Source organism: Theropithecus gelada, chromosome 10, assembly GCF_003255815.1.
Source record: "Theropithecus gelada isolate Dixy chromosome 10, Tgel_1.0, whole genome shotgun sequence".
Taxonomy (NCBI): Eukaryota; Metazoa; Chordata; class Mammalia; order Primates; family Cercopithecidae; genus Theropithecus; species Theropithecus gelada.
Genome location: NC_037678.1, coordinates 63991847 through 64004183, shown reverse-complemented (window position 1 = coordinate 64004183; position 12337 = coordinate 63991847). Strand labels below are relative to the sequence as shown.

The 12337-nt window shown below is 50.7% G+C and overlaps 1 protein-coding gene across 1 annotated transcript in view; it reads left to right on the top strand.

Annotated features, from left to right (window-relative positions):
- Positions 1 to 8952, top strand: part of ARHGAP40 (Rho GTPase activating protein 40) — a 48513-nt gene extending 39561 nt beyond the window's left edge. Inside the window, exons 10-15 of the mRNA XM_025399830.1 lie at positions 11 to 93; positions 2005 to 2211; positions 4366 to 4506; positions 5311 to 5480; positions 6978 to 7033; positions 8082 to 8952. Coding sequence (XP_025255615.1) covers positions 11 to 93; positions 2005 to 2211; positions 4366 to 4506; positions 5311 to 5480; positions 6978 to 7033; positions 8082 to 8173 — 749 coding nt within the window. The 3' untranslated portion in view covers positions 8174 to 8952. The remainder of the gene's footprint in view (positions 1 to 10; positions 94 to 2004; positions 2212 to 4365; positions 4507 to 5310; positions 5481 to 6977; positions 7034 to 8081) is intronic.
- Positions 8953 to 12337: the final 3385 nt, after the last annotated feature.

Genomic DNA, 12337 nt, shown 5'->3' with positions numbered 1-12337 from the left:
CTTCCCGCAGACATCCCCGACCTGAAGCAGCGCCTGCAGGTTCTTCACCTGCTCATCCTCATCCTCCCAGAACCCAACAGAAATGCCTTAAAGGTAAGAGTTACCATGCACCACCACCACTTTGCCATGTCAGCCCACACCCACAGTCATGGCTCCAAATGTGCTCATTTATTCATTCATTCAGCAACTTCTGCCAGGTGCTAGGGTTCAGTGACGACCCACACAGACCTCTCTTGAGACTTTTTCCTAAAGAAAGTGGATGAGTCCTGAAAGGGGATAGTCCCAGAGTGGGCACTGCAGAGCGTCAGTTCCACGTGGTGCTAACAAGTGTTAGCACCTTGTGGCCAAGCCTGCATAAGTAAACACAAAGTTCATGAAACAAGATTAAGAATATTTTTCTCCCCAGGACTTCTCAAAGCCTTTGGTATGTTGAGGCATTGAGAGGAATCTCCAAGTGGGATTAGAGTATACAGCACTCTAAAAACTCAGTTGATCAGGGACCTCTTTTGTTGTGGAAAGCATTGCACAGCACTGGTGTTCTGTGCTGAATCAGTTTGGGAAAAGACCCTTAGCAAATTCCCCTTGTCATATAGGAGTGGATGCTCAGCCTTCGCCCAGCTCCCTAGACCCTCTTGGCTGTCCTTCGGTCAGACTCCAGATGTACCTCCAGGGTCAGCCTGTGAAGAGGCCCCAGATCTTCCTGTTTGAGTTTCTGCTTCCTTTTCAGTAAAATGAGGATGATAATAGCATTAATAGCATCTTGTCTAATTGTTTTGGAAATCATAAAAGCTAACTCATAAGGAATCATAGGGTAGAAGATGATGCTTTGCAGTGTATTCAATATGTGTCTTCTGTTCCTATCCCCTCTCCCTCCCTCCCTCCCTTCCTTTCTTCCTCCCTCCCTCCTTCCCTCCCACCTCCTTTCCATTTTTTCTTCCTTCCTCATTTTCTTCCTTCCTCATTTCATGATGAATTTATCCTCATTCATCCATCTATTCATCTTCTTTTCTTTATCCATCCACCCATCCATCCATTCATCCATCAATCCCTCCCTCCCTTCTTCAGTCCCTCCCTTCTTCACTCTGTCCCTTTGTCCTTACTGGCTGTGTGACTCTTGGTGCATTCTCCAAGCTTGTTTCCTTCTCTATAAAACGCATGCAATAATAAGAGCTACCTTGACCAAGCGCAGTGGCTCATGTGTGTAATCCCAGCACTTTGGGAGGCCAAGGCGGGAGGATCATTTGAGGTCAGGAATTTGAGACCAGCCTGCCCAGCACGGTGAATGCCGTCTCTACAAAAAATACAAAAATTAGCTGGGTGTGGTGGTGCACACTTGTAATCCCAGCGACTTAGGAGGCTGAGGTGGGTGTGTCACTTGAACCTGGGAGGCAGAGGTTGCAGGGAGCTGAGCCAAGATCACACCACTGCATTCCAGCCTGGGTGACACAGTGACATTCTGACTCAAAAACAAAAACAAAAACAAAAAACAACAATAAAAAAACTACCTTATAAAGTTGCTGTGAGGATTAAATAAGATGTACCAACTAAAGGCCCAGGAACACAAAGAATACATGTAAATAGTAGGTCTTATCACCTTCCCCTGCTCTTCCCAGCATCTCTGCTTCCCTATTCTTTCCTTTGCATTTTGGGAAGATCCAGACTCCAGAAAGAAGCAGCTGTCCCAGGCCTCACCAGGAAATGACCCATGTTCCAGACCTGTGGCCCTTTTCTACCTGGAAGCCGAAGTCTGACCCAGTTGTCTCATTAGTCTCTGAGGGAGCAGGGGGGAAAGTGTTTTGGACACACCGCAGAGCAGGAAATGGAGACACAGAGAGGCCGCGGAGTGGGCTCGTGGCACAGCTGGAACAGGAGCCCCTCTTGCTGCCCTCCCAGCTCCTGGCTCCTTCCTAGTGCCCCCTTGTCATGCATCAGGATGCCCTGGGGATGGTGGGGAGGCGCCAGGGATGGGCTGAGGTTTGAGGGAGATTCTGCCCCCTTCCCCAGGCGCTGCTGGAATTCCTCAGGAAGGTGGTGGCCCGGGAACAGCACAACAAGATGACTCTGTGGAATGTTTCCACCGTGATGGCCCCTAACCTCTTTCTGCACCATGGACGGCCCCCCAAACTCCCCAAAGGCAAGGAGAAGCAGCTGGCAGAGGGGGCAGCCGAGGTGGTGCAGATAATGGTGCACTACCAGGATCTGCTGTGGACGGTGAGTGCTGCTGGGTGCTGGGTATCCCTCCTCTGGGTGCCGCTGCCCTGCCGCCCCTGCTCTCCAGGAGCCTGGGCATTGTCCTTTCAGTTTCTTAGTGTGTCCCTTCCAGGCCCTTTGTTGGCCTCTGCACAGGACTGTGTTTTCTTCTTCCCCCTGCCTTAGTGACCAAGAAGTGTCTTCCCTTTCTGTCTCCACTGCCACGCCTCTCTGTCAGTCTGCTGCCATCTGGTCTACCCCAGATTGCAGGAGTTCCCCCAACTCCCACAAATAATTCCTTCACATCAAAGCTTTTATACTGCTGAGAAAGCCCCATCCCTGAGGCCCAGGATCACAGGGCCTGCCTAAAACAGAGCCCGGAACCAGATAACAGGGATGCTCCTGCCCCCCTGCCCCCACTATGAGCTTTGCCCTGAGTAACAAGTGACAGCAAGGCGAGGAGCCAGAGGAGGAGAGAGGCCCCTCTGCAGGGTCAGCATGGTGCCCGCAGCACTGAGACCCCTCCAGCTCCTGAGACTCTGTGAACACAAGGTAGCACCATCTACCACTGCTGACCAGGCTGCTTTCTCACCCAGAGATGTGTATCCTCTTCCCTCCATCTGTTCATTCATACTTCCATTTAGTCTCCCATCCACCCACCCACTCACCCACCTACCCATCCATCCATCCATCCACTCACTCACCCACCCATCCATTTATGCATCTGCCCATCACCCACCCACTCACCCACCCGCCTATCCCCCCACCCATCTACCTACCACCCATCCACCCATTAATTCCTCCAACTCCCCCATCCACCCATCCGCCAATCTATCATCCACTCACCCATCCACCAATCATGCATCTATCCACTCATCTACCAATCCATCCATCCACTCATTCACCCATCCATCCATCCACCCATCTACCCAACCATGCATCTATCCAACTAAACCATGCATCTATCCAACTATCTACCCATCCATCCACCCACTCATCTACCAACCATGCATCTATCCAACTGTCCACTCATCCATCCAACCACAGTCCTTCCTCCTATCCCTCCCTCCTTCCGTGAAGTCATTAGGTTAGATTTCCTATTCCAGAAACCAGCAAGTGAAGCCCTCTTTGACTGTTCTCAGTTTCTCTCTGACCCTGCTGGGCACTCTTCTGTGTTCTAAACACAGCAAGTGCCAGCTGGCACTCCAAACTCATCTAGTACTTCACACTTCTGAATTTTTGCTTATGCAGTTTACTCTGCCTGTAATTCTCTTCCCCCCACCTTTTTTTTTTTAAATGGCAGAAGCCTGCTGTCCTCCGCTCATTCTTCAAGACCTCTTAATTCAAGAGTCAACGCCTCTGTCAAAAGTCCCCTACTCCTCCCTCATACACTCCTTACACCCCCATAGTTCCTTTCTTCTCTGCACTCAGCCCTTTGAGATAATGTTGCTACTAAAAGACATTGGATTGTTATACTTCTTTTTATTGGAGAGAGCTTTTAAAATTCAAGAAATTCCTGAATGTTTTCTTGTTAGAAAAGCTTCAGACAACATAGATGTAGAAAAAGTGAAAGGGGAGAACCCCATCACCCTTGCCCTTCCCCGTGTGTGTCACCTTTAGTCAGCACACACATAGCAAAGAGGGGAGTTCAGAATCAACCCCAGTTCCATCAGACCCTGGGAGACAGAAACGTGTTATTATCAGGGTCCATGGAGTCTGGGTTCTCAGACTTTACTGGGTTCGGATCCCACAGAGAGGCATGAGTTGAGCTGGAGGCCTCTATAGGAATCCCCCAGTGTGGGCTGTCTGGAGGTTCTCAGAGCAGAGCCTGCCCCAGGTGTGTTTTGGGGACACCCCTGCCTGAGTGTGCCAGTAAGCAGCTATCCCTCAGCAGGTGCAGGACCCTCCAGCCTCTGTCGAGGGGAACCACTGTCCACTAAGCCTCAGGGTGGGCTCCACTCTCAGGGTCCCCTACTCCAAGGCCCACTTTAGGGGCTGAAGGCCCCCTCCTCATTCCACCAAACCAGTGCTTCCTTCCCAAGTCCAGCACATGCGTATTTCCAAGCCCTGTGGGACGCTGGGCCAGGGAAGAGGCCACGATGACCCTGGAGGGGGCTCTGCCTCTCGGCCTCAGCAGTCCTATCACCCTGCCGAGACTCGATCCTTTCTGCCCAGGTCGCCTCTTTCCTGGTCGCCCAGGTGCGAAAACTGAACGACAGCAGCAGCAGGCGCCCTCAGCTCTGCGACGCGGGCCTCAAGACTTGGCTGCGGAGGATGCACGCAGATAGGGACAAGGCGGGGGACAGCCTCGAGGCGGTGAGTGCCTCCGACCCCAGACAGGTGGAGAAGGGCCCTAGGCGACAGGAGGGCACCTGGAGCGTGGTGCTTACCGTCCTCCAGGTCTCCGCTACCGGGCTACCAGCAACGGCCCAGTGAGACCACCAGGGGGCGCTGCGGCGCCGTCACGGGGAGCGAGGAGGCGTGGCTGCGAAACAAGGGCTTAGAAGCGAGTTGGGGAGGGGAAATGGAGTGACTTGGAGACTTCCCCTAGAGGCCATCTCCTCCGCCCCATTTTTAGGCAGCCCCGGGCCGAGGGTTGGGAAAATGGGGGTCGCTCTGCGGGGTGTGAGGTGATTGGGGCTGGGAGGGGGATAGTAGAAGGGAAGAGCCTTCCAAAAATGCTGAGTATTCCTGGGAGGGTTCCTGAACACGGTTCCTTATTAAAGTCCCAATCAGAGAAATTGATGAGCGTCGAGGCTGCATCGTGCACGATGTGTGGGTGATGGGTCTTTATACAAACCTACATGTCTGTGTTTGTGGGTACGTTGCATGTACCCCTGCTATGTGTACGAGTGCGAAACACAGGCATAGAAACACAAACACAGGCGTAGAAACACAGGCGTGTTTCTCTGTGTCTGTGTGTATACACATCCAGAATGTGTATGTCTGTGATCTGTGCCCAAGTGGCCGGCATGCGTGTGCGTGTGTGTGTATGTGGCGTCTTGTGATTTTCAGCGTGGGCATTTGTGTAAGTGCCATGTATGCATGTTTATGCATCCATGTTTGAACTCCAGGCATGCAGGCTCCTGTGTATATGGATCTTCCTCTCTTTCTCTGCAGACTCCCAAGGTGGCAAAGATCCAGGTGGTCTGGCCTATCAAGGATCCCTTGAAGGTGCCTCTCACCCCCAGCACCAAAGTGGCCCACGTCCTGAGGCAGTTCACAGAGCACCTCAGCACTGGTTCCAAGGGTCAAGAAGGCAGTGAGGACATGAACAGCCTCCTTCTACAGTAAGGGGCACCTCCTGGAGGCAGGAGCCCCTCCCCTGCAGGGAGGGCTCTGCACCCCGGAGCTGAAGGCCACCAGGGAGTTACACATGCTGTTGGCCTGGCCTGGCCTTCCCTTTCTGGGGTGGTCAGATGGGTTCTCCAACCTTAGAGAGCTTCTTGGCTGCAAGTAATAATCATTATGACTACCACTCACTCATTCATTTTAATAGTATTTAATGAATGCCCACCACCAGGCACCATGTTTTTCTGTTTGTTTGTTTTGTTTTGAGACGGAGTCTCACTCTGTCACCTAAGCTGGAGGGCAGTGGCGCGATCTTGGCTCACTGCAACTTCCTCCTCCCAGGTTGAAGCGATTTTCCTGCCTCGGCCTCCCAAGTAGCTGGGATTACAGGCGTCTGCCACCATGCCTGGCTAATTTTTTTGTATTTTTAGTAGAGATAGGGTTTTACCGTGTTAGCCAGGCTGGTGTCAAACTCCTGACCTCAAGTGATCTGCCCAGCTCAGCCTCCCAAAGTGCTGGGATTACAGGCGTGAGCCACCACACCTGGCCCACCATGTATTAAGAGAATTATAGACTAGGCATGAAAAGAACAGACAGAGGCCCTGCTCTTAAGAGCCCACAGCCCTGAGGAGGAGCTGGACATAAAGCAAATAGTCACGAACCAAAGATCAAGTTACAAACTGTATTAGGTTTCATAAGAAATGCAGGGAATAATGTGTCTGGAAGACAAGGAAGCTGGTGTTGTCTGGGAGTGAGGTGAGGTTTCCTGGCACAGAAAACTGCACGGCAAAGGTTCTGCAGCAAGGAGCAGAGCCTGGCCAAGGATCTGGAAGAAGGTCGGGGGCTGATGTGCAGCCATCATTCCCAGGGTACAGGAAACAGCCTGAGCCCTCAAGAGTTTCCTTCTTGGCATTGGCACAAGGAATCCTCAGACTGTCATCTTCAGCAACTGTCTGGTTCAGCTCCTCTTTGAACAGATGGGAGCACTAAGACTCAGAAAAGAGAAGGGGCTTGCTTGAGGCCACATGGCAGATAAGAGGCTGTGGAATTGAACTCAGGATACCCATAATTATCATATAATAATTGTGATTCTTACATGATAAGCGTAATTATCATATGTAATCATACAATGTCCATAATCCATCTTGACACAAAATCTTCCCCTCACCGCAGGCTCCCGTCCCCATCTGTCACCACTCATTCCCCTGCCCTTACAGTCTCCATTTTGATGCCTGGAAGGAAGGAGCCTCGCAGTGGGGTGCACCTCTGGCTGAGCCTCACCACGTGCCCTCCAGCTACCTCTCCCCAGCCCCTGGTTGCTGGACTCTGTCACTGGCTCCAGCTCTCTCAGGAGGGTCCTTATACGTCTTCTCCCCAGTGGGACCGAAAATCAGTGAGGACTGCCCTTTCCAGACCTGGGGGCCATCACAGTTGTTGGTCTTGCTGTTTCTAGAAGGAAAAGGCAGGAGTTTTTTTTTTCTTTCTCTGTTTTACAGCCACAGGCCCATGGAGTCAGCCAACATCCTCCTCTATGAAGTTGGAGGGAATATCAGTAAGTTCCACTGTGGGAAACGGGAACAGAGCCCAGGTCCCTGGGAGTTCTTCGACCTCAGAGTTTCACTGAGCCCTTCTGGGGGAGGCCAGAGTCTGCCTGGAGATAAGCCTTCCCCTCAGGCCTCTATCTCCAATGAAATCAGGCAGAGTCCTGCTGTAGGGTTAAAGTGCAAGTCTTAGGAGCCTATCCTAGAGTTTGGATTTTGCCTGGAGCTGGCCTCAGGCTGGCAGAGAGAGGCAGAAGGTTTGTTTAGTGTCAAGGTTGGCAGTTCCACCAGTGAAACTGACTCCTCTGGGGCACCCTAGCTGGGATGGACCTCATCCCTGGCCCAGGGGCCAAGGAGTCCTTAAGGAATTCTGCAAATAAATGTCCGGCTCTGGGAGGTCCCTGGCTCTGTGGGAACCAAGGATGGGCAGCTGTTTCCCTTTGCATTCTCTAGAACAATGATCCTCAGACTTTACCGGAACCTCAGGATCCCCTGGAGGGCTAAGACACAGATGGTGGGGCCTGAGAATGTGTGTTTCTGATGAGTTCCCAGAAGTTGCGGATGCTGCTGGTCGAGGGGCCACACTTTGAGGGCCACTGGCCAAGAAGCAGAGGCTAAGACATGGCATCAGTAGTACATGATGCACTGAGCGGGTGCCCCTCAAGAAAAGGGTTCCAAGGGAAGGAGTGAAGGAGGATAGGGAAAGGGCAGGGACCAGGAGTGTCTGCATCCTGGAGCTTGGCCTGATCCACTAGGGGGCTCTAGAGCACAAATCACATCAGAGTGGTTGCATTTTGAGGCAAGGAGACTAGTCTTTGGTAGTCTGTGTCCATCGGTCTTTGACTGTGGGCTTTCCCAGGGGGAGGGGATGTCACTCTTCTGGCAAGGCATCTTCCCTCAGCGGAGCTCAGTCCTCCAGCAGAAGAGGTAACTGTGAGCTGTAGCAGTTAAAATGCATACAGCCAGGGGACAGTGCTCTGCCTGGTGAAGGGCTCTGCGCAGGGGAACAGCGTCTCCCATAGCCTCCCACTCAACCTCCTTCACCCCTTCTTCCCACAGATGAGCATCGCCTGGACCCAGATGCCTACCTCTTGGATCTGTACCGTGCCAACCCACATGGCGAGTGGGTCCTTAAACAGAGCCCCACCTAAACCCTGCGACTCTCAGGAGCAGCCTGGATGCCTCCTCCTCTCCCCTGCTGGCTCTGTGTCCATGTACCCAGCATGAGAACAAAGCTATTTCAAGGGAAGGTCTGAGTTTTCTTCCAAGGCATCGTTCTCTGAAATGCTTCTCAGACCCCTCAGAAATAGACTCAGGACTAGTGCTCTCTCCACTCAGAGGGGATGAGGGGCCAGGGCCTCAGGGAGGGGAAGCCAACACAGCCCTGGGAGAACTGGACAGAGGAAGAACTTCCCTTCACCGTTCTCATGTTTTAACCACGCACACAAAGCCCTCGCTCCCCTCCACCCCCTAGCTCTCCGGAGAGTTGCTTCCTACATCAAGCTTGCTGTTATGACACCATCACTTGGGGCACTTGGATCTCCATGGGCTTCTGTCCATGGCTTCTAGACTGGAGGAAATTTAAAAATGCAGCACCTCTATCAAGAGATAGTTGGATTTTTTTTCCCCCACGTAAGATTGTTTTGAAAGTGGCCCTACAATGTGTAGTGGCAGCAGCACCAGAAACAAGACCAGGAGAGGTCTATGACCTTGGACAAGCCCCTTGCCCTCTCAGAGTCCTTCAAGGATGAGGAGCTGGGGCCTCAGGGAGAGGAAGCCAACATCGCAGCCATGATCAGCCCCAGGAGAACTGGGCAGAGGAAGACTTCGCTTCACAGCTCTCATGCTTTACATGTTGATTTGTATAACCTTGTCATTTTGTAATACGATATTTAAATTGTTTAAACATTAAAGGCACAAGTTCAATGTCACGCTTACTTTGCCTAAGTGTTTTTCTCTCTAGTCCCGCGCTCGGTGGGTGTTGTCCTTCCAGCGAGTTGACATGGGAGCTTGGTGACGAGAGCATCTTGCTGAGCTGCTCAAAGGGCTCTGGCCCATGTGGTCCAGCCACGCCTTGAACCCACAACCACCGGGGGGACAGGAAGAAAACTCAGAATGCGGAGGCATAGAGTAATGACAGCTGTTGCTGAAGGGTGGGGGCATTGCAGGGACAGCCTCTCTGGGAATCCTTTCATCTCTTACAGTCCCAGGTCTCGCCCTTCCTCCTTTCCTCGGCCCTGGGTCTGTATCCTCAGACCAGGTGAGGCTTCGCTTATTTGTTCATTTAACAATGAGTTTACTGAGCATCTAACATGTGCCAAGAGGTTCACAAATTTAATCTTCACAATAATCCAGTGTCTTTGGTTTGGGTTCCCCCAGAAGCAAAATGTGAGGCAAAGATTCAGGTGCAAATACTGGTCCTAAGAAATGCAAGAGAGTGGGGATATGAGAGAAAGAGGGGGAGGGAGTCTATAAAAGGGTGCCCAATCACAAGCAAGCTACCACTGGGGGCATCTCGAGCTTAATTCCACTGGAGAACTCTGAGAAACACCAATGTGGAAGATGTCTCTTAGAGTTACCCTACTCGAGGGGCAAGGGAGCCAGTGTGTTTATTCAACTCCTGTGAGTCATTGGTTGAAGGCTGCTCCGGAGGAGTGTAGGTATTTGTTTCCTGGTACTTCCGCCTGCCAGAGCACAGGCACAGTGTTCTCCAATACTCAGAGAAAGCCCTCAAGAAGAGATACAGATACTGGCAACTAGACATTGGCCACTGTACACAGATGGCAAGTGCTACAGGGATATGGATGGGCATCAACAGCACCTGCTTCACCCTGTGAGGCAATGATGGTGAGATACCGCCACTGCTGCTGATGGTGATGGCAATGCTGATGCTGCTGTGGTTGTGGTGGTGATGGTAATGATGATGATGGTGATGCTGCTGATGGTGGTGATGGTGGTGCTGCTGATGGTGATGATGGTGGGGATGATGATGGTGGTGCTGCTGATGGTGATGATGATGGGGATGATGATGGTGATGCTGCTGATGGTGGGGATGATGATGGTGATGCTGCTCATGGTGGTGATGGTGGGGATAATGATGGTGATGCTGCTGATGGTGGGGATGATAATGGTGATGCTGCTGATGGTGGTGATGGTGGGGATGATGATGGTGATGCTGCTGATGGTGGTGATGGTGGGGATAATGATGGTGATGCTGCTGATTGTGGTGATGGTGATGCTGCTGATGGTGATGATGGTGGTGATTACGATGGTGATGCTGCTGCTGCTGGTGGTGGTGATGCTACTGATGGTTTTGATGGTTATGACGATGGTGATGCACTGATGGTGATGATGATGATGATGCTGATGGTAAAGATGATGATGGTGAGGGTAACAATGTAATGATGGTGATGGCAATGATGGTGATGATAATGATGATGCTGATGGTGATGATAATGATGGTGATGCCGCTGCTGTTACTGCTGCTGATGGTGATGATGCCAAGAGCTTGACAAGTTTAATCTTCACAATAATCCAGTGTCTTAGTTTTGGCAACGATGATGATGATGGCAGCTGTCACTAAGCAGTTACTGTGCACCCGACATTTTACAGATATTAATTCCTTTGATTCTTACAACAACCCTATGTGACACATTATTATTCCCTTTTTATAGGAGAGGAAAAACCAAGGCTTGGAAAGTTAACACTACTTGTTTGCATGACTGGTAAGTGACAGGTTAGTCTGGTGTCAAGATGCAAGCTCTACTATTTTAGACCGTAAATCTGAACTGTTTTGCCTTAAATACCCATATTTAAAAGTGTTTTGGTAATAGTCACTTCCTCAATGTCCCTTCCTCCCTCCCCCATCCCACAATACAAATAATCTCAGAATCAGAGAGAAGGTATTTCTTTTAAACCAAGGAGACCTAGTAAGGAGGGATTGACATCTGTCCTGGAATTCCTCAATAGGGCATTTGAAGCTTGTAGCTGGTTAACAGCCTCTGAGTGGCCAGCCTCAGTTTCCCCAGCGGCCCCATCTGAAGAACCAAGATGTAATGAAGCATGAATTTAGCCCAGCACTAGCCTCATGATCCTATGAGGTGAGTGTTATACCATAGTTCCACTTTACGGATGAAGAAACTGAGTTTCAGACAAGTTAAACCATGGATTCAGAGTCACACACAGGGTGAGAAACTTGGATGCCTGATTCCAAATCCAGGCTTTTTCAGTCATACAATGATTTCCTGAAATAAGATCAAGTGCCTGGTAGGTGACAGCAAGAAGAGTCAAGAACAGCAGTAGGAAAATTGGACAAATTATTCAAGTTGGGGGAGGTACCAAGGGATTCAGCCAGAGTTGCTGCTTCTGTTCACCAATGTCCTCTCTGCCTCCCATGGTCTACCTACAAGCCTTTTGGATCTCCCTCCAAAATATACTCCAATCCACCCACTTCACTCCTTTGTTCCTGCTACCATCCTAATCCAAACCACTATCATCTCAATGCCTTGGATAATAGTGATCATGGTGGTGGTGGTGGTGGCGGCAGTGGTGATGATGGTGATTATGATTTTTATGTTGGTGGTGATGATGGTGGTGGTGGTGATGGAAATGATGATGATGTTAGTGGTGGTGTTGGTGATGGTAATGATGATGATTGTGATGGTGCTGGTGGTGGTTGTGGTAGTAGTGGTGGTGGTGATGATAATGATGGTGGTGGTGGTGGTGATGATGGTGGTGGTGATGGTGACTGATGAGAATGTTGATAATCTGAAATAGTTAAGAGTTTACGTCTTGACACCAGATAGTGCAAGGCCTTGATGGCCTCCATGCCTTTTAACTACTCTCCCTTCTTGCTTTCCTCTCTATTCTCCATATATAGCAGTCACTGTGGGCCTTTAAAAGTATAAATTCAATCTTACTGAAAGCCCTCCTGCTGAAAACCTTCCAGAGGGATCCCATTAAACAAATATCCCAACTCTTTACCCTGGCCTATGAAGCTCTATGTCTCTGATGCCACTTCACTTACACTCCCCCCACCCCCCGCCTTACTTTGCAGAGCCAGCCACATGAGCCTCCTTCCAACTCCTCAGACATCCCAAGTTAATTTCTGCTTTGAGCTTTTGCACCTGCTGTTCTCTCTGTCCACGACACTCTTCCCCCAGCTACTTCCATGGCCAGCTCCTTTCACCTTCGGATCTCAGCTCAGATGTCCTTTCCTTTGAGAGGCCGTCTCTGACCACCCTATCTGAGGTTGCTGCTTCTGTCACTTTCTCTGGCATCATCTTATTTTCTTCCTAGCATTTATTAGTATCCTA